The sequence below is a fragment of the Oncorhynchus tshawytscha genome, linkage group LG05 (assembly GCF_018296145.1).
Source record: "Oncorhynchus tshawytscha isolate Ot180627B linkage group LG05, Otsh_v2.0, whole genome shotgun sequence".
Lineage (NCBI taxonomy): Eukaryota > Metazoa > Chordata > Actinopteri > Salmoniformes > Salmonidae > Oncorhynchus > Oncorhynchus tshawytscha.
In genome coordinates, this window is record NC_056433.1 from 43,474,989 (window position 1) to 43,496,593 (window position 21,605).

At 42.4% G+C, this 21,605-nt stretch overlaps 2 protein-coding genes across 5 annotated transcripts in view; one reads left to right on the forward strand and one right to left on the reverse strand.

Moving 5' to 3' along the window:
* Positions 1–2,182: 2,182 nt before the first annotated feature.
* Positions 2,183–9,587, forward strand: LOC112250619 (lens fiber membrane intrinsic protein-like). The gene is made up of 5 exons (XM_024420916.1): positions 2,183–2,266; positions 3,624–3,846; positions 6,166–6,306; positions 7,153–7,287; positions 9,367–9,587. The coding sequence occupies exons 2-5, from the start codon at positions 3,669–3,671 to the stop codon at positions 9,435–9,437; spliced, it is 525 nt and encodes a 174-aa protein (XP_024276684.1). The 5' UTR covers positions 2,183–2,266; positions 3,624–3,668; the 3' UTR covers positions 9,438–9,587.
* Positions 9,588–11,277: 1,690 nt separating this feature from the next.
* Positions 11,278–21,605, reverse strand: part of LOC112250620 (GRAM domain-containing protein 2B) — a 38,226-nt gene continuing 27,898 nt past the window's right edge. For 3 of the 4 annotated variants that reach the window (XM_024420917.2, XM_024420919.2, XM_024420920.2), the window contains 11 exons: positions 19,235–19,369; positions 18,895–18,955; positions 18,688–18,760; positions 18,305–18,408; positions 17,790–17,888; positions 17,350–17,490; positions 17,083–17,167; positions 16,444–16,524; positions 16,108–16,207; positions 13,967–14,074; positions 11,278–13,426 (listed from right to left, as the gene is read on the reverse strand). In XM_024420917.2, the coding sequence (XP_024276685.1) occupies positions 13,387–13,426; positions 13,967–14,074; positions 16,108–16,207; positions 16,444–16,524; positions 17,083–17,167; positions 17,350–17,490; positions 17,790–17,888; positions 18,305–18,408; positions 18,688–18,760; positions 18,895–18,955; positions 19,235–19,369 (1,027 nt within the window). In that variant the 3' untranslated portion in view covers positions 11,278–13,386. Of the gene's footprint in view, positions 13,427–13,966; positions 14,075–16,107; positions 16,208–16,443; positions 16,525–17,082; positions 17,168–17,349; positions 17,491–17,789; positions 17,889–18,304; positions 18,409–18,687; positions 18,761–18,894; positions 18,956–19,234; positions 19,370–21,140; positions 21,385–21,605 lie in introns of those variants that run through there. The other variant, XM_024420921.2, reaches the window with a different exon arrangement.

Consider the following 21,605-nt stretch of genomic DNA (forward strand, 5'->3'; position numbering starts at 1 on the left):
ACAGAAATGAATAAGGAATTTTGGTCGTTCTACGCAAGCTCATATTCCTCTCAAAGGAAGCTCGACAAGCAAAAGCTGGAATGCTTTTCGACAAACTTAAAACGACTTCAGTTATCAGAAAAGGACAAAGCAATGCTAGAACAACCCATTGAGTTACAGGAGATCTTACTAGAGGTGTTCAAAGACTCCGACATGTCTTCAACACTTCCTCCTTCGATGCACATAGTCATTATTGCTTTAAGACCGGGAAAGAACCTCTGGCCCCAGGCAACAATACCCAATTTCTCTCCTCCCCTATGATGAAAAGGTGCTGGCTAAAGTACTTTCTAGTAGACTGTCTAAGGTAGTGGGTATTATCATTAACCCGGACCAGTCTGGGTTCATACTACAAAGATTTCGACCAGACGACTGGTCAACCTACAGTAGCCTATGCAGGACAACTTCTCCAAGTATTGCTCTCTCTCTCGATGCCAAAAAGGCTTTTGATGGTGTTGAATGGGAATATTTGATGTAGATAAACATATTTTGATTTTGTAATCATTGTATTTAATGGATTAAGACTTTATATGATGCCCCTTCTGCCTCTGTGTTAACAGCCTCCTCTCAGAGCCCTTTGAGCTTCAACGTGGGACCAGAATAGATTGCGCATTGAGTCCACTAAATCAAAACCACATTTTATTTGTCACATGCGCCGAATACAACAGGTAGACCTTACAGTGAAATGCTTACTTAGAAGCCCTTAACACAACAATGCAGTCAAGGGGGAAAAAAACGTATGGAGCAACAATATAATAACAGTAGCGAGGCTATATACAGGAGGTTCCGGTGCAGTCAATGTGCAGGGGGTCACGGGTTAGTCGCGGTGATATGTACATGTAAGTGGAGGTAAAGTGACTATGTATGGATAATAAACAGAGTAGCAGCAGCGTAAAAATGGGGGGTGGGTTGGGGACAATGCAAATAGTACGGGTAGCCATTTGTTTAACTGTTCAAGAGTTTTATGACTTGGGGGTAGAAGCTGTTAAAAAGCCAAATAAATAAATAAACTATATATTCAAAATAAAGCAGTCGTGCAGCGCCCCTGGATGGACAGCATGTTCTGATCTCACTCTTAGAATATACTATATTATTAGCCATGCTCCGTGTAGAAATATGGTACCCTCTACAAAAGTGTTCCTCAGTTCAATGATTAGGCCAGGATTCAATACAACCGCAGTCACTGCGGTCTTAAAGGCAATGTTCCCGCATTCGCGGAGATCGCGTTCACAGTTAACGCTGCATATGTCGGGTTGGACATTGCCTTTATTAAAAGCCACATTGCCTGTTACCAGTGAGCGGATTTAATCCCGGTTTTACTCAATTTGGCTTGATGTTCAGAACACTGCAGATAGAAATACAAGGTGTGCGCAACTCTCCACTCCACATGATATAGTCCATTTTATGCATTACATTTAGATCTGCAATACTCTGAGCTGCTCCGCATCCTAGCATTACTGCAGAACTGCAGGTGATGGACCATGGCAGGCATAAACCCAATTCAAATTCTAACTGTGATATTCTCTGCATTGTCTGTTGGGGCAGTTGAGCCCTCCAAGACCTACCCTAGTGACCAGAGGGTTACCACTGACTAGTGCAGGGTTAGCCAAATCCGGTCCCGAAGAGCTTCTAGTTGTTCCAAGTGTTCAATCCAGCCCAGTTATAACACACTAGGATAAAGTATTCCATATGAAACTATCAATCAGTGTTACTATAGGGCTGGACCCTGGACCAGTGAGTGACCATGTACTGTACAGCATGACATGCTGACCCTGGATGGTACCCACTACCCACCATGGCGGTAAGGACATGGTGAACCCAGCCCTGGCATGGCTGAATCCGGGTGGTGTTGTGGCCCTCTATCCACAAAAGAGTCCCGCGACACCGAGGGCTGCCTGCCAGTGCAACTCAGCCACTCTCTAAGAGGAAGGCAGAATAGGTAAGGAGGAAGAGGCCATGAGTGAAGGTGTAAGAAATATAGCTGGAGTGAGCAAGCAAGTGTACAGTTTAGAGGGAGAGAGTGGAGGCAACGGGGTAACGGTGCGTGATAGAGGGATGGAGAGGGAGTGAACGAGAGAGAGAGAGAGAGAGAGGGATTACCATCATTCACGTTGCACTCGATCATTCCCTCTATTGTACAGGCAGACAATGAGGGCCATGGGTAGAGGGTTTAAAAAGGATAGACTCACGCAGACAGCAAACCACCCAGCACAGAGACAGCAACCAACAGGTATCTGCAAACGTTCCTTTTTTTTTTTTTTTTTACATGGATATAAATGGACTATATACCAAAACACATTATAGCAACAATAATGTGAGGGAACTACTCTTTGGAGAAAACTCACTTTATATCTTTGGTCTGTTATTTAAGTTATTTCAATCAAAAGAACAAATATAATTTAGAGTATAAATGGGCCAGTTAACATTTGATTGAGCTTTTGGTCTTCGGATGCATTGAGGCTGCTGCAGGAATTGAAATGGCAACTATGGAATATGGTACCCTTTCTTCACCATCGTGCTGCCCCGAAGGGCTTGGATATTTCTTCACCATCGTGCTGCCCCGAACAGCTGGGATATTTCTTCACACCAGATCTTTTCACATTGCCCTTCCAGCAGGGTTCCAAGCAGCATATGGTGGATGGTTTGGTTCGGCTCAGTAGTTTGGAAAGGGTATTGGTACCCCATCACGCTGGTCACAGAGCAACATGCTGACAGATCTATTGCTCAGCATTAGAAGATTAGTTGTGATGTGCTGGGGGAATTAGTTGGAAACAATGGTTTGAAATCAGCCTGTTCAGCACTCTCATTGACATGCAGTCATTTTGGTTAAGTGCTTTGTTTGGTTTGGCAAAATGTGCAGGTTTTTGCTTTTGTTCTTGGTGGCTCTTGATCAGATAGGTGGAAATATGCATTCAATAATGTTTAAATGACATTTTAATGGATTGGAAATGGAGTTAACTTGAGCAATCTTTTTTGCAAAGACGCTTTGCATGGTGACTAGAAGTGCAGTTGTTGTTAGTGTGCTTATATTTGGGTAGGTGTCACAACCACATGCCATTAAAACTTGATGTGTCCGCTCTGAAGCCTAAAGGTGTTAGTGTTGACTTCCAAATGAAGGCCCTGCTTTGAACTTCAAAAATGCATCCTTCCTTCAGTTCTTCTTTCAAGCCTAATCACAGATTAGACTAAACTGCTTTCGCCTATGAAAGGATGTCAGATAAGACCCAAGTAAAGATGCATTTCATAAAATTGAGCTCAAGGCTGTTTGCAATGCCACCATTGTGATGTTCACCCCAACACATGTCCACCCGTGTTCCCCCCCCCCTCCGGCATTTTTGTTGTTGTTACTTCCTCACCCAGTCTTCTATCCAATGTATGCCATAAGTTCGAAGCGTGGTTCTTTCCTTCTGATCTGTTCGACAAACAGGTGGTAAAAACTCAACACATGGTACACTTTTTAAAAGTAACAAATGTTATCCTATCCTCCACTTCCAGATGATTTTGTTCAAGCTTGTATTGGTTAGAGTGATACATAGTGATGAACTCTTTCAAATCTTCATTTATTTTTCATTTTTACCTCAAATCAGTTGCGGTGCATTTAGGAGGACTGTGCTATCCCAGGCTTCTCCTTGATGCTGTACACTTTAGCAGGAGGGGGCACACTCTGTGGTGTGGCCGCCCTCGTGCTCCTCATAGTCTCCACGGCAACCGACTTCTGGATGCAGTACCGCTACTCAGGCGCCTCGGCCAACCAGGGCCTCTGGAGGTTTTGCATCAATCACAAGTGCCATGCCCACACCATCACTGTGGGTGAGTAGTACAATCTACCTTTAACTAATAATTTAGGATCCACTATGAATTTTTCTTACTTTGAGGGGATTTTGGCATGCAAATAAGAGCATGCTACCTGGGGTCCATTGATTCTCAGTGCTTTTTTGTTGTCAATGCTAATGTGGCTAAGGCAGATAGTGGCTATGGTTATTTATAAGCTGGGTGGTTTTGAGCCCTGAATGCTGATTGGTTGACAGACGTGGAATATGAGACCGCATACCACGGGTATGATGAAACATTTATTTTTACTGCTCTAATTATGTTGGAAACCAGTTTATAATAGCAATAAGGCACCTTGGGAATTTGTGGTATATTGCCAATATACCACGGCTAAGTGCCGTGTCCAGGCACTCCGTGTTGCTTCGTGCCTATGAACAGTCCTTTGCCGTGGTATATTGGCCATATACCACGTCTCCTCAGGCCTTATTGCTTAAATATACATTATTTTTCTTGGCCCATAAACTACTTTCAAGGTAAGGAACCTACAAGTCATTTTGTATTTTTGGTGAACTACCCCTTTAACCTCAACTCTTGTGATCAAGAGTCTGTTTTTGGCCTAACCACTAAAACTGACCCTGAACGATAACGATTATGAATAGCCTATAGAGATACTGTAAGGTGAGTCAAATAATAGTTACATAAAACTGCTAACTATTTGGATTTTTAGAATCACACATAACTACAATACACATACATACACATACATACCAACCTATAAATAAAAAAACTTTTGATAGCTACGAAGGAGATTTCTCACCAATGCTAATATACTAAAGTATTCAGATCCCTTGGCTTTTTACACATTTTGTTACTTTACAGCCTTATTATGAAATAGATTAAATAGTTCCCCCCCTCAGTCTACACACAATACCCCATAATGACAAAGCAAAAATAGGTTTAGAAATTTGCAAATGTATTAAAAAAAGTGAAATATCACATTTACAATAATCAGACCCTTTACTCAGTACTTTGTTGAAGCACATTTAGCTGCGATTACAACCTTGAGGCTTCTTGGGTATGACGCTACAAGCTTGGCACACCTGTATTTGAGGGGTTTCTCCCATTCTTCTCTGCAGGTCCTTTCAAGCTCTGTCAGGTTGGATGGGGAGCATCGCTGCACAGCTATTTTCAGGTTTCTCCAGAGATGTCCGATCGGGTTCAAGTCCGGGCTCTGGCTGGGCAACTCAAGGACATTGAGACTTGTCCCAAAGCCACTCCTGCATTGTCTTGGCTGCGTGCTTAGGGGTTGTTGTCCTGTTGAAAGGTGAACCTTCGCCCCAGTCTGGGGTCCTTAGTGCTCTGGAGCAGGTTTTCATCAAGGATCTCTCTGTACTTTGCTCCGTTTATATTTCCCTCAATCCTGACTAGTCTCCCTGCCACTGAAAAACATCCCCACAGCAGGATGCTGCCACCACCATGCTTCACCATAGGGATGGTGCCAGGGTCCTCCAGACGGTTTCATCAGACCAGAGAATCTTGTTTCTCATGGTCAGAGTCCTTTAGGTGCCTATTGGCAAACTCCAAGCGGGCTGCAATGTGCCTTTTACTGAGGAGTGGCTTCTGTCTGGCCATTCTACTATAAAAGGCCCGATTGGTGGAGTGTTACAGAGATGGTTGTCCTTCTGGAAGGTTCTCCCATCTCCACAGAGGAACTCTTGAGCTCTGTCAGTGACCATTGGGTTCTTGCTCACCTCCCTGACCAAGTCCTTCTCCCCCGATTGCTCAGTTTGGCCAGGCGGCCAGCTCTAGGAAGAGTCACGGTGGTTCCAAACTTCTTCCATTTAAGAATGGTGGGGGCCACTATGTTCTTGGGGACCTTCAATGCTGCAGAAATGTTTTTTGTACCCTACCATAGATCTGTGCGTCGACAATCCTGTCTCGGAGCTCTACAGACAATTCCTTAGACCTCATGGCTTAGTTTTTCCTCTGACATGCACTGTCAACTGTGGGACCTTATATAAACAGGTGTGCCTTACCAAATCATGTACAATCAAATGAATTTACCACAGGTGGACTCCAAGTTGTAGAAACATCTCAAGGATGATCAATGGAAACAGGATGCACCGGAGCTCAATTTCAAGTCTCATAGCGAAGGGTCTGAATACCTATGTAAATAAGTAATATATATATATATAAATATAAACCTGTTTTTGCTTTGTCATTATGGGGTGTGTAGATGGATGAGGAAAATAATTATATCTATTTTAGAATAAGGCTGTAATGTAACATAATGTGGAATGTCAAGGGGTCTGAATACTTTCCGAATGCACTCTATATGACGTTGTCCTCTCTGCACAGCCTTCTGGGATGCGACGAGGGCCTTCATGCTGCTGGCCGTGCTGAGCTGCTTCGCTGGCGTGGTGCTGGGCCTGAGTGCCTTCGCCAATGGCACCAAGAGCAGGAGGGTCCGGATGGGGGGCATCGCTCTGCTCCTCTCAGGTAAACACCAGGGGCCATATTCATAAAGCGTTGCAGAGTAGGAGTGCTGATATAGGATCTGTTTTGGATTTTAGATCACAATGAATGACATTACATGGACATGGGGGACCTGATCCTAGATCAGCACCTACTCAGATGCTTTATGGATACCAGCCCTTATGTGAAAAGACAGGAAAGGAGAAAGCATGGAAGGCCAACAGGGGGTTTGCCTTGATCTGTCCAGTTCCTTCAAGGAGAAGACACCAGTTTACACAATGGAAGTAGAAAGTATGAGATAGCGGACCAGTCAGGAAAAAATATAGTGGGGAGAACAAGTATTTGATAACCTGCAAAATCGGCAGTGTTTCCTACTTACAAAGCATGTAGAGGTCTGTAATTTTTATCATAGGTACACTTCAACTGTGAGAGACGGAATCTAAAACAAAAATCCAGAAAATCACATTGTATGATTTTTAAGTAATTAATTAGCATTTTATTGCATGACATAAGTATTTGATACATCAGAAAAGCAGAACTTAATATTTGGTACAGAAACCTTTGTTTGCAATTACAGAGATCATATGTTTCCTGTAGTTCTTGACCAGGTTTGCACACACTGCAGCAGTTGGAGTGTACCTATGATAAAAAATTACAGACCTCTACATGCTTTGTAAGTAGGAAAACCTGCAAAATCGGCAGTGTATCAAATACTTGTTCTCCCCACTGTATATATAATAAATCAGGAATGACATTTTGCAGAATTGTATAGACTTGAACAAACATCAACATTATTTAAAAAAAAATCTGTCTTGGCCACATCGACATGTTTCTCTCTTTTGCCCCACCACATTTTCTTTCATCCCTCAGGTTTTCTTGCTCTGTTAGCTCTGGCCATCTACACGGGCGTGACTGTCAACTTTTTTGGCAAGCGCTTCCTTGATTGGCGCTTCTCCTGGTCCTACATCTTAGGTTGGGTGGCCATCATCTTAACGTTCGTTGCTGGTAAACTCCTCTAATAAACCCTTTGGTCTTTAAAGGGATAGTTTGAGATTAAAACCCTCTAGAGTCTAAGCGGGGTGGGGGGCTAACATGGAATTGTTTTAAGTTGGTCATACCAAGAATCATTTAGCTATTTGATTTGGAGTTTTAGGACCCCTTAACTTATCAAATTGTTTATTTTATTTGGCCTTACTGCTATTAGCCCATAGAAATGCCAGTGGTGGAAAAAGTACCAAATTGTCATACATGAGTAAAAGTAAAGAGACCTTAACATAAAATGACAAGTAAATGTAAAAATCACTAGTAATACCACTTGAGTAAAAGTCATTTGTTTTAAATAGACTTAAGTATCAAAAGTAAATGTAATTGCAAAAAATAAAAGTATAAATCATCTAATTCTTTATATTAACCAAACTGCACAATTTTCTTGTTAACTTTTTATGGATACCAGGGGCACACTCCAACACTCAGACATAATTTACAAACAAATCATGTGTTTAGTGGGTCTGCAAGATCAGAGGCATTAGGGATGACCAGGGACGTGCGTGAATTGGAGCATTTATGTCCTGATAAGCATTCGAAATGTAACAAGTACTTTTGGGTGTCAGGAAGTAAAAGTTGTCAAAAATATAAATGGTAAAGTAATGTACAAATACCCCCAAACAACTTAAGTAAATTTTACACTACTGAGCAATGCATTGAATAACAGCTTTGCACATGCATAATCAGATGGTCCCCAAAAACATTTTAAAAAGGAAGTTTGTTCTAGATCTGAGATATAAGATCAGGATTTTATTCTGTAATTTACATGCATTTACCCTTTATTTTAGGCACAAAACTATATTCATATATACTTCCATTAATTTTATTTTTATCTGGTACCGTCTACCTCTTCCTAGGGCAAAACAACCGATAAGTATGTGTTAGTGTGTAGCCCAAATGGTTCAGACGCTACAGACAGATGTTGCAGATCGGATGTACGAACTTAGAAGAGTCCCGTGTTCATGAAAGTCTCACCTTTCCATATAGGGGTCATAATAGTTTGTGGGCCACACCCTCCAGACGTTTGTGAGAAGCCCGATTTTCGGGACGTCTCATGGTCTGACAACACAGCTCTAGCTCTGCCACATTTCACCGCAGATGTGGAGGGCGACGTCGGCGGATGCAGTGGATTGAGACGCAGCCCATGCAAAAAAAAAGAAATAAATCTCTAGCTTAAACTGATGGATTTTGATGTGGATATCTTTGTTATTATGCAAATTGGATTTCTCAGAACCGCAGACACAGACTCTAGGGGGTTAAGCACTTTTTTCTACTTATCCAGAGTGTGTGCAGTTTGAAGGATGTTGAAGGTAGCTTCCAGTAGCTGCTCCTATAGACTTCGTCATTGCGCCAATGCTAGTTAACAGTGGCTCCAGAAACTACCTTCAAACTGCACTCAGCCAGAAAAATGGTATCCATGAGTTCATTGAACTTTAATCTCAAACTATCCCTTTGTGTTTAAGATGTTTTTTGTTTTTTTACATCAGCTACATTACAATATACAAGCTGGTTGAGAGAATGCCAAGTGTGTAAATCTGTCAACAAGGCAAAGGGTGATGACTTTGAAGAATTGTTTTAACACTTTTTTGGTTACTACATGATTCCATGTGTGTCATTTCATAGTTTTGATGTCTTCTAATTATGTAGAAAAATATATATTTTTTAAATTAATATATATTTAAAATATATTTAAAATATTTAATATTTAAATATTTAAAAAAAAACTTGAATGAGTAGGTTTCCAAACACTTGATTGGTACTGTACAATCTGGTGTTAGGATCAGCTGCAATCCATTGATTAGCAACACTCACAATCCTTCAACGTACATACTGTACATCTTCTGTGGTTCGGATGGATCCAACTTCTGCCACCAACGGACAGTGCTGTAGATATTGTGTCTAGGTCCCATGGGTTAGCTGGGTTGCAACTAGCTTTTCAGGCTGTCCAAATTCAGACTTTAAAAGAAGTCCCTCTCAGCAGACTCTTTGAAACTATTCCATGTTGTGACTCATCCATTTCATTGTTGCTTGATCTTTCAGGTGTGTTCCAACTCTGTGCCTACCAGAAGAACATTTCCGAACCACCTCCTCCTAACATTCAAGAAAGCTAAATGGAGCACATCTTTTACTTGCACAAAACATAAAAACAGTCAACCTATAGTCTTTAGCATTATCATTGATAGCAATGTGACCACAAGGGAAACTACCGGTGTCCTTTGGCAAAATCTACTGAACAGAATAAATAGGAATATTTGACTGTGGCCTGGTCTCTTTCCTTCATTGCTTATACATATCTTTTGATCTGTTTTCCGGGTAAATGGACAATGAATTCACCTTCCAAGTCAGAGTGACATCCATAAGAAGAAAAAAGAAAAAAAAAGTCCCCTTTTCAAGACCCTGTCTTTCAAAGATAACTCGTAAAAAATACAAATAACTTCACAGATCTTCATTGTAAAGTGTTTAAAAACACTGTTTCCCATGCTTGTTCAATGAACAATAAACATGCACCTGTGGAACGGTTGTTAAGACACCAACAACTTACAGACAGTAGGCAATTAAGGTCAGTTATGAAAACTTAGGACACTACAGAGGCCTTTCTACTGACTCTGAAAAACACCAAAAGAAAGATGCCCAGGGTCCCTGCTTATCTGCGTGAACTTGCCTTAGGCATGCTGCAAGGAGGCATGAGAACTGCAGATGTGGCCAGGGTAATAAATTGCATCGCCCGTATTGTGAGAGGGCTAAGACAGCGCTACAGGGAGACAGGACAGACAGCTGATTATCCTAGCAGTGTCAGACCACGTGTAACACCTGCACAGGATCGGTATATCCAAACATCACACCTGCGGGACAGGTACAGGATGGCAACAACTGCCCGAGTTACACCAGGAACGCACAATCCCTCCATCAGTGCTCAGACTGTCCGCAATAGGCTGAGAGAGGCTGGACTGAGGGCCTGTAGTAAGGCAGGTTTTCACCAGACATCAACGGCAACAACGTCGCCTATGGGCACAAACCCACCATCGCTGGACCAGACAGGACTGGCAAAAAGTGCTCTTCACCGACGAGTCACAGTTGTGTCTCACCAGGGGTGATGGTCGGCTTTGCGTTTATCGTTGAAGGAATGCGTGTTACACCGAGGCCTGTACTCTGGAGTGTGATCGATTTGGAGGTTTAGGGTCTGTCATGGTCTGGGGTGGTGTGTCACAGCATTATCGGACTGAGCTTGTCATTGCAGGCAATCTCAACGCTGTGCGTTACAGGGAAGACATCCTCCTCCTTCCTGCAGGCTCATCCTGCCATACTGCTCGTGATTTCCTGCAAGACAGGAATGTCAGTGTTCTGCCATGGCCAGCGAAGAGCCCGGATCACAATCCCATTGAGCACATCTGGGACCTGTTGGATTAGAGGGCGAGGGTAAGGGCCATTCCCCCCAGAAATGTCCAGGAACTTGCTGGTGCCTTGGTGGAAGAGTGGGGTAACATCTCACAGCAAGAACTGGCAATCTGGTGCAGTCCATGAGGAGATGCACTGCAGTACTTAATGCAAGCTGGTGGCCACACCAGATACTCAGTTACTTTTGATTCTGCACACCTTTGTTCAGGGACACATTATTCCATTTCTGTTAGTCACATGTCTGTTGTTGAATCTTGAGTTCATACAAATATTTACACGTTAAGTTTGCTGAAAATGAACGCAGTTGACAGTGAGTACATTTATTTTTTGCTGAGTTTATAACAAACATTGTATAGATGACAAAACAAAATTTTCTGCCACAAGTACTTCACTCACCTCAGTGGTGCTTTAGTAATGTGTAAAAGGCGATATTGGAGTGGTGCGACTATGAACAGAAAGGGAACACAGGAGCCTTCAAATACTTTGCTACATTTCCAGGCCAGAAAAGGTTGCTTCCATGAATATGATATGCATGTAACGTCTTATAAAAAAGTACTCTGTGCAACATTTGATTTATTTGTTTAACAATACCAAAACAAAATCTCACGGAGACAAATACTTTGAATTACACAGAATGCAAATAAATACATATGACCATAGAATTAAGGACATTACAATAATTTACACCACTTCAATAGTGCAAAACCACACATACTGCACTCTTCATTGAGATTCTTGCATTGTATCCGTTTGAAGAAGTGTGCTGTCTCCTGGTGGGGAAGTACAGGAACTGACAGTACTGCTTTATGGCATGTAGTTGAGCCCAACGCCTGACTACAACTACCCAATCATTAGGACATAAGACGCATTTAATGTCTCGTCAATAGAGAAAGTGTTTCAATTGAATGGATTTTCTTTCTCATGTTTTTCGACCAATCATCCCATGTCACGAGAGAAGTTCAAACAAATCAGAGACTGACATATTGCAAAGTTACAAAGTGATGCTCAATGAAAAGTAGAGGACATTATCGCTCCGATGGACAAAGTAAATGGCGAAAGAAAAGCAGAGAACCTGAAACTGTGGCAGGTTGCCCCCACCCCTGAGAAGAACAAAAGGCCTTAGCGCCATAAAATACTAAAGAACAAACACCTGCTCCCCCACCATCTGTCAAATTTGATGTCTTTGGATTGACAGGTTCCCAAATTTTAAAGTGCGCTTGCTCGCTCACGAGCCATTCTTTTTGCTTTATTTAAAAAAAACAAATAATAATAAAAAATATTTAAAAAACTACAGGTTTGCCAATAACATCTTTTTGCCTGCATGTTTTTTTGCATATTGAAATAAATTCGACCACATTTATTTCCTTCGTTTGAAATAGGACCTCCGTAACATCGCTTGATTAAAGTGTGCATAATATATCAGTCAAGTATCTGATGTTCCAGATACATGCAATAATATACAATACATCATGGCGCTTCTTAATCTAAATAGCCATTGAACAGTCCTGAAACAGCCGAACCGGTAGGAACAAGCGTTTAGTCATTGACAGGCCTGTTGAGAACATAGGTTTGATTCTTTGCTTTTACACAACATCAGTTCATTCTATACAGTACGGAAGTCATCAGATATTAGTCTGAACAAGAATAGTATTGGTATATCAAAAACTACTTTGATGATCAAAGTAATAATAAAATAAAAAAAGTTGAACATTTCTACGGCTACAAACGCGACAACACTCAACCTGATCGTACTTTTTTTTGTGCATTGAAAATGCATACATCCAGTGAGACTGGAGGGAGTAGCCTCCAAAAGCAGTGATCATTAAAATTGGTTTAAATCATGCGAATGCCAGGCTAAATACTGCTGATCTTTAAAAGAGAGGAGAGACCTTCAGGAGATAAGCTCAAAATGGCTGCTCGGCTGGCTGATCCGTGGAAGACAAGATAATTCATTATTATCATTATGGCTGATTACCAGGAGAATCATTCAAGAGTACCCGCAGATGGCTTAGTAGTGAAAGATTAAATACAGATAGACTTAACACCGTGATGAAATGCTGAGATAGGAGGTAAAGAATAAAATTCATCTCTGTGTACTCATGCCAAATACATGCATCTTTGGTTCTGCATAGCACTTGTACCTTACGGTAGGTGTTAAAAAAATAAAAATAAAAAGCAGCAGCAAAACGTAGGACTATACTCAATTTGACTAGTCTGCACAGACCACATGCTCATGAAGAGAATACAGATTGGAAACGCACACGCACGTTTCAGAGTTCTCTTGGAAATCAGAGAAATCGCTTCGTCAATATGATCTGAGAGCAGATGGAGTTGACTACCGCCTCCCTTCAGTTTATTCTTAGTTTGAGAGTTGGCTTTGGTTCCAAGTCACACAGCAGCTCATTTGTGTGCATATGTGTTGGCTTGGCTCCGCTTGCTGCGAGTTGTGGCTGGCCTGGGTCTAGCTCTCTTAAATATAGCCCTTTGAGTTTACCCGTCTGTGTTTGAACTCATACAGGGAGGTGCTCCAAAAGTCCTATATGCAAGAGGACGACAGGCCAACTCTGGAACATTTTCAAAATTGCTCCTAGTTCTTATAGGACAGAATATCTTCAACACGAGAGCTCCAGTTGGCGCTATATTGTCACATCCTCCAAACGTGAGTCAATCTCTCCTCTGGCCAATCATGGTTGTGTCTTTGTACCTAAAAAAAGAGAAAGGAGGCCGTTGAGTATACTTCGAGAAAGGTTTGAACACACAATACACCCCACGTGACACAAAGATTTGGCTTTGAGTCAGCTGAGCTGCACCTCTTATGGGAATTTGAAAGTCACAGCTCTGAAAGGGAGGGAGAGGCAATTTGCATAACCACAAAATATCGTAACTGACATCTTAAAATAATCAGATATCTCAGTTACGCCTGTATAGAACAGTCACACACACACAGATGAGGCATGTCTTCCAATGTGCAGAAGCCTGGTCCAAGATCTGTATATGTTTTAGCCAACTCCTCTGAATATAGCTGTCCTGCCATGAGCAAAGATATTCAGAGGGCTAAAACCAATCAGGATCTGTTGGCACGCAATGAAAATAGTTGTTGTTCTTACGTTCATACATCAAGGATGAGTTTAAATTAAGCAATTGTGGACAAGGCTTGCTTGAGACGTGACATGGTTGCTGGTTGTCCCGCGGTTGTGACCTGTTATGTGGAAGTTGTATTATGGTTGTTGTGGGGTTGTCATACCTGCTCTGTAAGGAGAATTCAGGGAGGGCGCCCAGAGAGGTCAACTGCTCCTCCAGAGCCACGATACGGAGGCCAATGTACCCGGATGATAGCAGCAGTAGTACCACCCTAAACACAAACAATGTTTAGTCACACCCGCATATGCAGCTTAAATTAAAACTCATGGTAAATATTGCCCCGCATCAAACAAAGTTCGCAACAGTCAGACGCAGGCGCAGCATACAACGTGGGTTTGTTTTTTTGAAAACATGGCGGAAGGTAGTGACAGCGCTCAGGAGATTTTTATGTCTTCTAAGAAAACCAAATCTGAAGTGTGGTCGTATTTTGGATTTTACAGGAGTGCTGAGTCTAGCCAACTTGCCGCTTACCTTGTCAATAATTAAACATGCTTTCAGTGTTACCTACTCTTCTAAAAACACTACACGTTGTTTGCGTCGTGTCTGCAGACTATTCGCCCATTGCACATGATAACACGTTGTAGTTTAGTCACCCAACCAACATATTTTGTTCATTTAAAAAAAGAATTAGTCAGACGTCGACTTGGTTGTAAAGTGCTCCAACAGGAGAAACACTATAGACTCCTATACAAGCCTCCTGTATAAATACTCATTGTATTTATGTAAATTGCGCATGGGATCATTGCATATACTCAAATGCAACACAGAAGATTGTGTGTGTGTAAGTGAATAATAATAATTATAATGTAACACCAATAATACATTTGCTGTTCCCTTGTTTACAGAGTGGGCGTGCAGCAGGTAAACCCAGTGATGCTACTGGTCCCTTCATAGTCTACAGTTGTGACAGACACTCGAGCAAGCGCTTAAAAAAGGCAGGCTGCTTATGCACCCGCATCCAAAAATGCTCAAGACCTCAATGCAGCCCTTTCATATTACATTGCAAAGGACATGATGCCATTTCAAATTGAGAGGCCTGGCTTTCTGAGGCTGTCGTGAGGCACGGCAACCTTTATCAAAAGTGAGTGCTGCTAATTTTGTTTATTTATCTGATTTGCTTACTTTAAAAAAAGGTTGTGTTTATTTAAACCTGCACTGGGGAAACTTTTACCTCATGGCGCCATCTTTAATTGTTAATGTTTATGGGTTAGGGTTAGGGTCCGTCTATTTCAGCCACAACCGTTGCGGACAGGTGTATAAAAAAATCAAGCCCCAGCCATGCAATCTCCATAGACAAACATTGGCAGTAGATTGGCCTTACTGAAGAGCTCAGTGATTTTTAACATGGCACCATCATAGGATGCCACCTTACCAACAAGTCAGTTCGTCAAATTTCTGTCCTACTAGAGCTTCCCCCCGGTCAACTGTAAGTGCTGTTAAGTGGAAAAGTCTAGGAGAAATAATGGCTCAGCTCACAGAACGGGACCGTCGAGTATTGACGCATAAAAATAATCTGTCCTCGGTTGCAACTCTCATTACAGAGTTCCAAACTGCCTCTGGAAGCAACGTCAGCTGTTCGTCGGGAGCTTCATGAAATGTTTCATGTTTCCATGGTCGAGCAGCTGCACACAAGCCTAAGATCACCATGAGCAATGCCAAGGGTTGCTGGAGTGGTGTAAAGCTCATCGCCATTGGACTATGGAGCAGTGGAAACACATTCTCTGGAGTGATGAATCACGCTTTGCATAGTGCAAATTGTAAAGTTTGGTGGAGGAATAATGGTCTGGGCGTGTTTTTCATGGTTCGGGCTAGGCCTCTTAGTTCCAGTGAAGGGAAATCTTAACACTGCAGCATATTCTAGACGATTCTGTGCTTACAGCTTGGGGAAGGCCCTTTCCTGTTTCATCATAGGCCCTTTCCTGTTTCATCATGGCAATGTCCCCGTTATTATTGGGAAGTCTCATGGTCTGACAAACACCGTTCTAGCTCTGTCACCTTTCACTGCAGATGCAGAAGTGGGACATAAGCGGATGCGGTGGATTGAGATGCATCCAATGCAAAAGAAATTGACATCTCTTGCTTAAACTGAAAGATTTTGATGGGGCTTTTTATTATGCAAATGAGATTTGTGGGGGCACGGACAATCAACCTTAGGGGGGGGTTAAACTGAGCAAATACAGAGTAAGTGTAGAGATAGGAAGTAGGATTCGGTAAATGAGTGTGGAGAGGTTAGAGGTCACTTACAGTATTAGGTAGATGAAGAGGAGCGTGTTGAGGCTGCTGGTCTCTCTGTGGATGAGAAGGGAGCGGGCTTTCTCCGTCACACTCCACACCCACGAGCCACCTGGCCAAGGAGAGAGGGAACAACACGGAGTTGGGCGCATGGGTGTAATGGGCAGCTTTATATGCATTTTCCATCGCCAAATAAAATCAAGCAATCCCACATGACTAACTGTGAAACGACTTGCTCGTCAGTGGCTCGCTGTGATAAAGCTTATTTTTGTACGGTCACGTGTGTTTCTGTTCGAGTGGGAAAAGGAGACAACCAGGCGCGTAGGCCTACGTTGTGTGTGTGTTTACCTGAGACGTTCTCTAAGGAGCAGTCACTCTGCTGCGTGTGCGTGCTCCTATGGCTGGAGCTGCTCCCTTGAGGCACTAGGTCTGAAGAGTAGGAGAAATAACATACACATTAGTCACTCTAAAAAACATTGCCTTGGACTTTGCATGTGGAGGTCAGGCACGTACACAGGCAACAGATAACGGTCACGCGTAGCCGACTAAAACTTTGTTAGTCTACACAATGGGGGTACTTTCAGGATAGGTTGAACAACGCACCATATCCCTTTAACCTAGACAATACACCATTCATTAGGAGAGAACACTCGCATGTAAAACTGTATCAGTCTACAAATTAGGGACTACAGGAGAGGTTGAACATAGGGCTTAAGATTCAGCACGCTCAAAAGGAAATTCTCCCTTGAAAGGGATTTTTAATCTAGGACTAGGCTTACTCTGTGTCCAGGAAACCGGCCCCCAATAAAAATAAATTTGATTTGTCGCATGTAGTGAATACAACAGGTGTAGACTTTACAGTGAAATGCTTACTTTACGAGCCCTTTCCCAACAACGCAGAGTTAAAAAGTACTAGTCCAGAGTAGACCCCCCCCAGACTAAAGGCTGATCATCTTCCAGACTACTATTCCAGTTAGGTTCACTCACCTGTGTGTGGGTTGGGTGGGGGTGAGTCAAGGAATAGCTTGGGGTCTGACCCATCCAGCTGGTCTAGACTGGACTGACTGGAGTTCTGGGGAGATGGAAAAAGACTGGGTTAAAACCAGCTTCAAAATGGAGGGCAAAACATCTACAGTAGAATATGAGGCAGTAACGTTAGGTTATGAAGGGCTGTTGTCGTATCTGCAGTATTTTCACTCAGGGATAAAAAATAATTTAACTTTAGGAAGACAAATACTAGTGATTCTAACTCACCACTAGCTTGCCCTGATCAAAGCTATTGTCCGTAGAAGAGAATAAGGGGCTGCTGTTGGCACTTCCATCCTCCAGTCGAGAACAAACGGACCGCAGGAGCTTGTAGCATGCCTCTCGGTTCCGCAAAGACACAAAAAGGTACTAAAAATGCACACAGGAGCGAGAGAGACATTTCAGCTCGGATGCCCTTTCGTCAAACTGGAAAGTACAAGGTTGCAAACCTTTGCCCTTAAAATGAGCCCAGTTATTGAACAGATTATACGTGTATACATACATACATACATACATACATACACACACGAGGTCAATGGGTGTTATGTAACTCATCGGTTGCCCTCTATTGAAGATTGATAATACAACCACCAGTGTAGATCTTATCATTTGATTAAAGGGATGGACTATGCAGTGTCAATGTGATAGGTGAGCAAGTGACCCCTGACCTTTTCCCCCTCGGTGGTGCGGATAGACAGGGCGTTGGGCACCAGCAAGGCGGTGTTCTGCTTCTTCACAATGTGCACGCTGGTCACCGGGATAACCAACTGCAGAAACACAGAGGAGCAACAGACCATCACATTACACTAAGAAAAAGGCTTTTCAAACAATAATCAAGTCAGTAGATGTACCAATTAAAATGCATATTAAGAAACTGTAGGGTTGGGCGGTATCCAGGTTTCCATACCATACCCCTACAGGCCACGTGGTGCAGGGGTGACCCTAACAGGTATTAATAAAAAATCTGTCCGTTTTTCTAAAAATGTACCGTACACAGGGTATTGCCCAAACCTAATAAACTGTGTGCTCAACTTAACACATAATTGGGAAAGAAAGCAGAGGTACAGGAATACATTTCTCCGTTAGCTACGATGGCCAAACCATCTATTCACAAGTAGGACCAAGTTCAAACCATGTTTTCAACTGAAAAGCCTAGTCACCAATCAAGGGTCAGTTTGCTTACCTTGGTGTCCTTGAGCAGCACGGAAGAGTGGAAGCACGCGTGGTGCTCGGTGACATAGAGCCTGCCGTGGTAGGGCACCTCCTTCTGCAGGGCACAGATGTAGGCTGGGAAGAAAGGGAGGACATGAGAATGTTAGTTACTTAAGGCCTTGCAGCGTGATGACACAGCAAGCACAGGCTGTCGGTCTGACGGTGATGGCCGAAAAGGCTGCCGGATATAGTTGTGGCAACACGTGCCGCAGCGTCGCCAAACCATGCTATCGTTTTAACGATTAGCTTACAATATGTCACAGGTCAGGTATGTGATTTGACTGAGAAGCATGAATAGCTGAGTATTTCACCAATAATGAGTATTTCACCAATAATATTCCAAACATCACTTACCATGTAGCAAGTCTTCACTCTCCGGAATGTCAGGAAACAGCTTGTGGAATGTTTTGTTGTGCTTTATAAAACTCTGTTGAACAGAAGGAAAAAAAGCATGACTAAAACTGAAATGTGGCGGTGGTTTGAAAAAGCAGTGCTTCATTATTTACGTAATATTCATAAACAAGGTAAAAAAAAAAAGAAAGTCAGAACGAATGAACGTACACTTTGTGAACCACTGCCTTCAGTCTTCTCAAAACTTCTATCCGCGTCAAACGTCTGAGACCTTTGGAAGACAAAGCATCAGTATGACGTTACGTGAAGTCTGTGGGTTTAGCGAATTCTTGACAGATACTAACAGTCAAACACAGAAGCCTTAGGTGTGACACATTCACAAAAGAGAATAAGTGTGTTTAAGCATCTATGGTAAATCTTGAAATCTGTATGGCTGCGTTTACACAGGCAGCCCATTTGATATCCTTTTTCCAATAATTGGGCAAAATATCTGAATTAGGCTGCTGGTGTAAATGCAGCCTACGGTTGCACAGTGCGTCTGTGTGGTTACCTGACGGGGGCTTGTCTGGTGAGGTTTCTGTTCTGCTGGAGCTCCAGTTGGGCCTCCTCCAGACTGAAGGCTTTCCTGGTCTTCACCTTCTTGCTCTCCTTCTTCACCAATAGTCCCCCACTCTCCAACGGGTAGCTGGAAGAGATGAAGAGGGGACGAGAAGGGTTCATTGACAGGGCAAAAACAGATAAACCGAAACACCCATCATTCTTACGGTCACTGAAGTTTGAGGAGATGGAGACAATAAATAAAATGTTTGGATTTATAGACCCGGCCAATGTCGAACCACGTATCGAATATGAATATTACGTAAATAATGAAGCACTGCTTTCCAAACACGCCGTGTAGCCTAATGCTTTCAGAGGGCTGCCTTAAGTACACACCATTCAGATGGATATGTATATCACCACTGGCTCAAAGTCAAACCACCGTCACATTTCAGCCCCTGCGATACAAGCAAAATTATAAAAGGAGTGAAAACCCATTATTTTGTCTCGCTGACACTTGTCACCGTGTATAATCATTGTGTTATTGACTGTATGTTTGTTTATTCCATGTGCAACTCTGTGTTTTTTGTGTCGCACTGCTTTGCTTTATCTTGGCCAGGTCACAGTTCTAAATGAGAACTTGTTCTTAACTGGCCTACCTGGTTAAATAAAGATGAAATAAAAATGTTAAAATAACAGATAGAGGTCTGGTCTAACAAGTGGAATAGTATGTAAATGGTAGTTTGTGTGGACTCGCTGCAAACGGAGTACATTTCCTCAACTCTTGACTAGGTTAACTGCAATAAAGGATCAATGAAAAATGGACAGTTGGAAGACAAAGGCTTATCTCTATGATTCACAGAAAAGGTGACCTAATCTGAGTAATCTGCCTTATAGTGACTGTAAAAAACTGCATCAACGCATCCTGTGACAAGGCTGTAAACAGATAGTAAACCACATGCTTTCTTGGCGATTAACTTACGTTTAGGCTCATCACATATACACTACATATATTTTTTATGGATTATCTACATAGGCTTACAGAGGCCCATTATCAGCAACCATCACTCCTGTGTTCCAATGGCATGTTGTGTTAGCTAATACAAGTCTATCATTTTAGAAGGCTAATTGATCATTAGAAGACCCTTTTGCAATTATGTTAGCACAGCTGAACTGTTGTTCTGATTAAAGAAGCAATAAAACGAGCCTTCTTTAGACTAGTTGAGTATCTGGAGCATTTGTGAGTTCGATTACAGGCTCAGAATGGCCAGAAACAAAGAACTTTGTTCTGAAACTCGTCAGTCTATTCTTGTTCTGAGAAATGAAGGCTATTCCATACAAGAAATTGCCAAGAAACTGAAGATCTCATATAACGCTGTGTTCTACTCCCTTCACAGAACAGTGTAAACTGGCTCTAACCAGAATAGAAAGAGTGGGAGTCCCCGTTGCACAACTCAGCAAGAGGACAAGTACATTAGTGTGTCTAGTTTGAGACACAGATGCCTCACAAGTCCACAACTGGCAGCTTAATTAAATAGTACCCGCAAAACACGGGCCTCAACGTCAACAGTGAAGAGGCGGCTCCGGGATGCTGGCCTTCTAGGCACACACACACACACGATGACCCTGCTATGGTGTAGATGAAAGCATGAAACATTCAAGCCCATGTCAAAACATTCTAGCCCAAGTCAAATCCAATAATGGCCATTTCTAGGCTACAAAGTGTAAGACATCATTAGACCTTTCACAGGACAAAAACATGCAACATAAAAGTGCAGAATGAATCTAAACTACAAACACACTACACAACAGGACAGTCTCAAACCTAGGTATTTAGCCTATTTGCACAGCTGTTCAAAGAACTTGCCTGAAAAGCAATCGACAACCAACTTAGCACAAACTGCCGTTTAAAGTCTTACCTGTTCAGATGCAGTCTCCTTGATGACCGAAAACTCATACCTGTTCATAGCAAGACCTCCTTATCTGAATAAAAACACACTGTAGCAGCACTGATTTCAATCCATAATTTGCAGCCAGTCAAAACAAAACCCGAAAACAGTTGAACAAAGGCCTTCAAGTCTGAACCTGCTACTGCATAATGATGGGTGCCGAGTGACTTCTGAACTAGTTCAGCTCAGTATGGCCACATCCTTCCAGTGAAAGCTGATTTTTCTATTATCTAAAAGGAAGTGGCTTCGTGTTGAAATAGTGTGACACGTCATAGTGGGTGACGTAAGGGCACACGCCTTCTGCACTAACAGTCAGCGGCGCAATAAATCATTTTCCCGTATTTAAAAACATGTCCACAAGCTCAGAGTAGCTAGGCTAGACTGAAATGAAAGATACGGATCCTTTACATATGATCGTAGCTTGAAGACATAATT

Bases quoted from the DNA above. Each gene is read 5' to 3' on its own strand.
- LOC112250619 (XM_024420916.1), top strand. From the start codon at position 3,669: ATGCTGTACACTTTAGCAGGAGGGGGCACACTCTGTGGTGTGGCCGCC. The intron at 3,847-6,165 runs GTGAGTAGTACA...CTCTCTGCACAG, and splicing joins TGCCCACACCATCACTGTGG to CCTTCTGGGATGCGACGAGG. The intron at 6,307-7,152 runs GTAAACACCAGG...TTCATCCCTCAG, and splicing joins CATCGCTCTGCTCCTCTCAG to GTTTTCTTGCTCTGTTAGCT.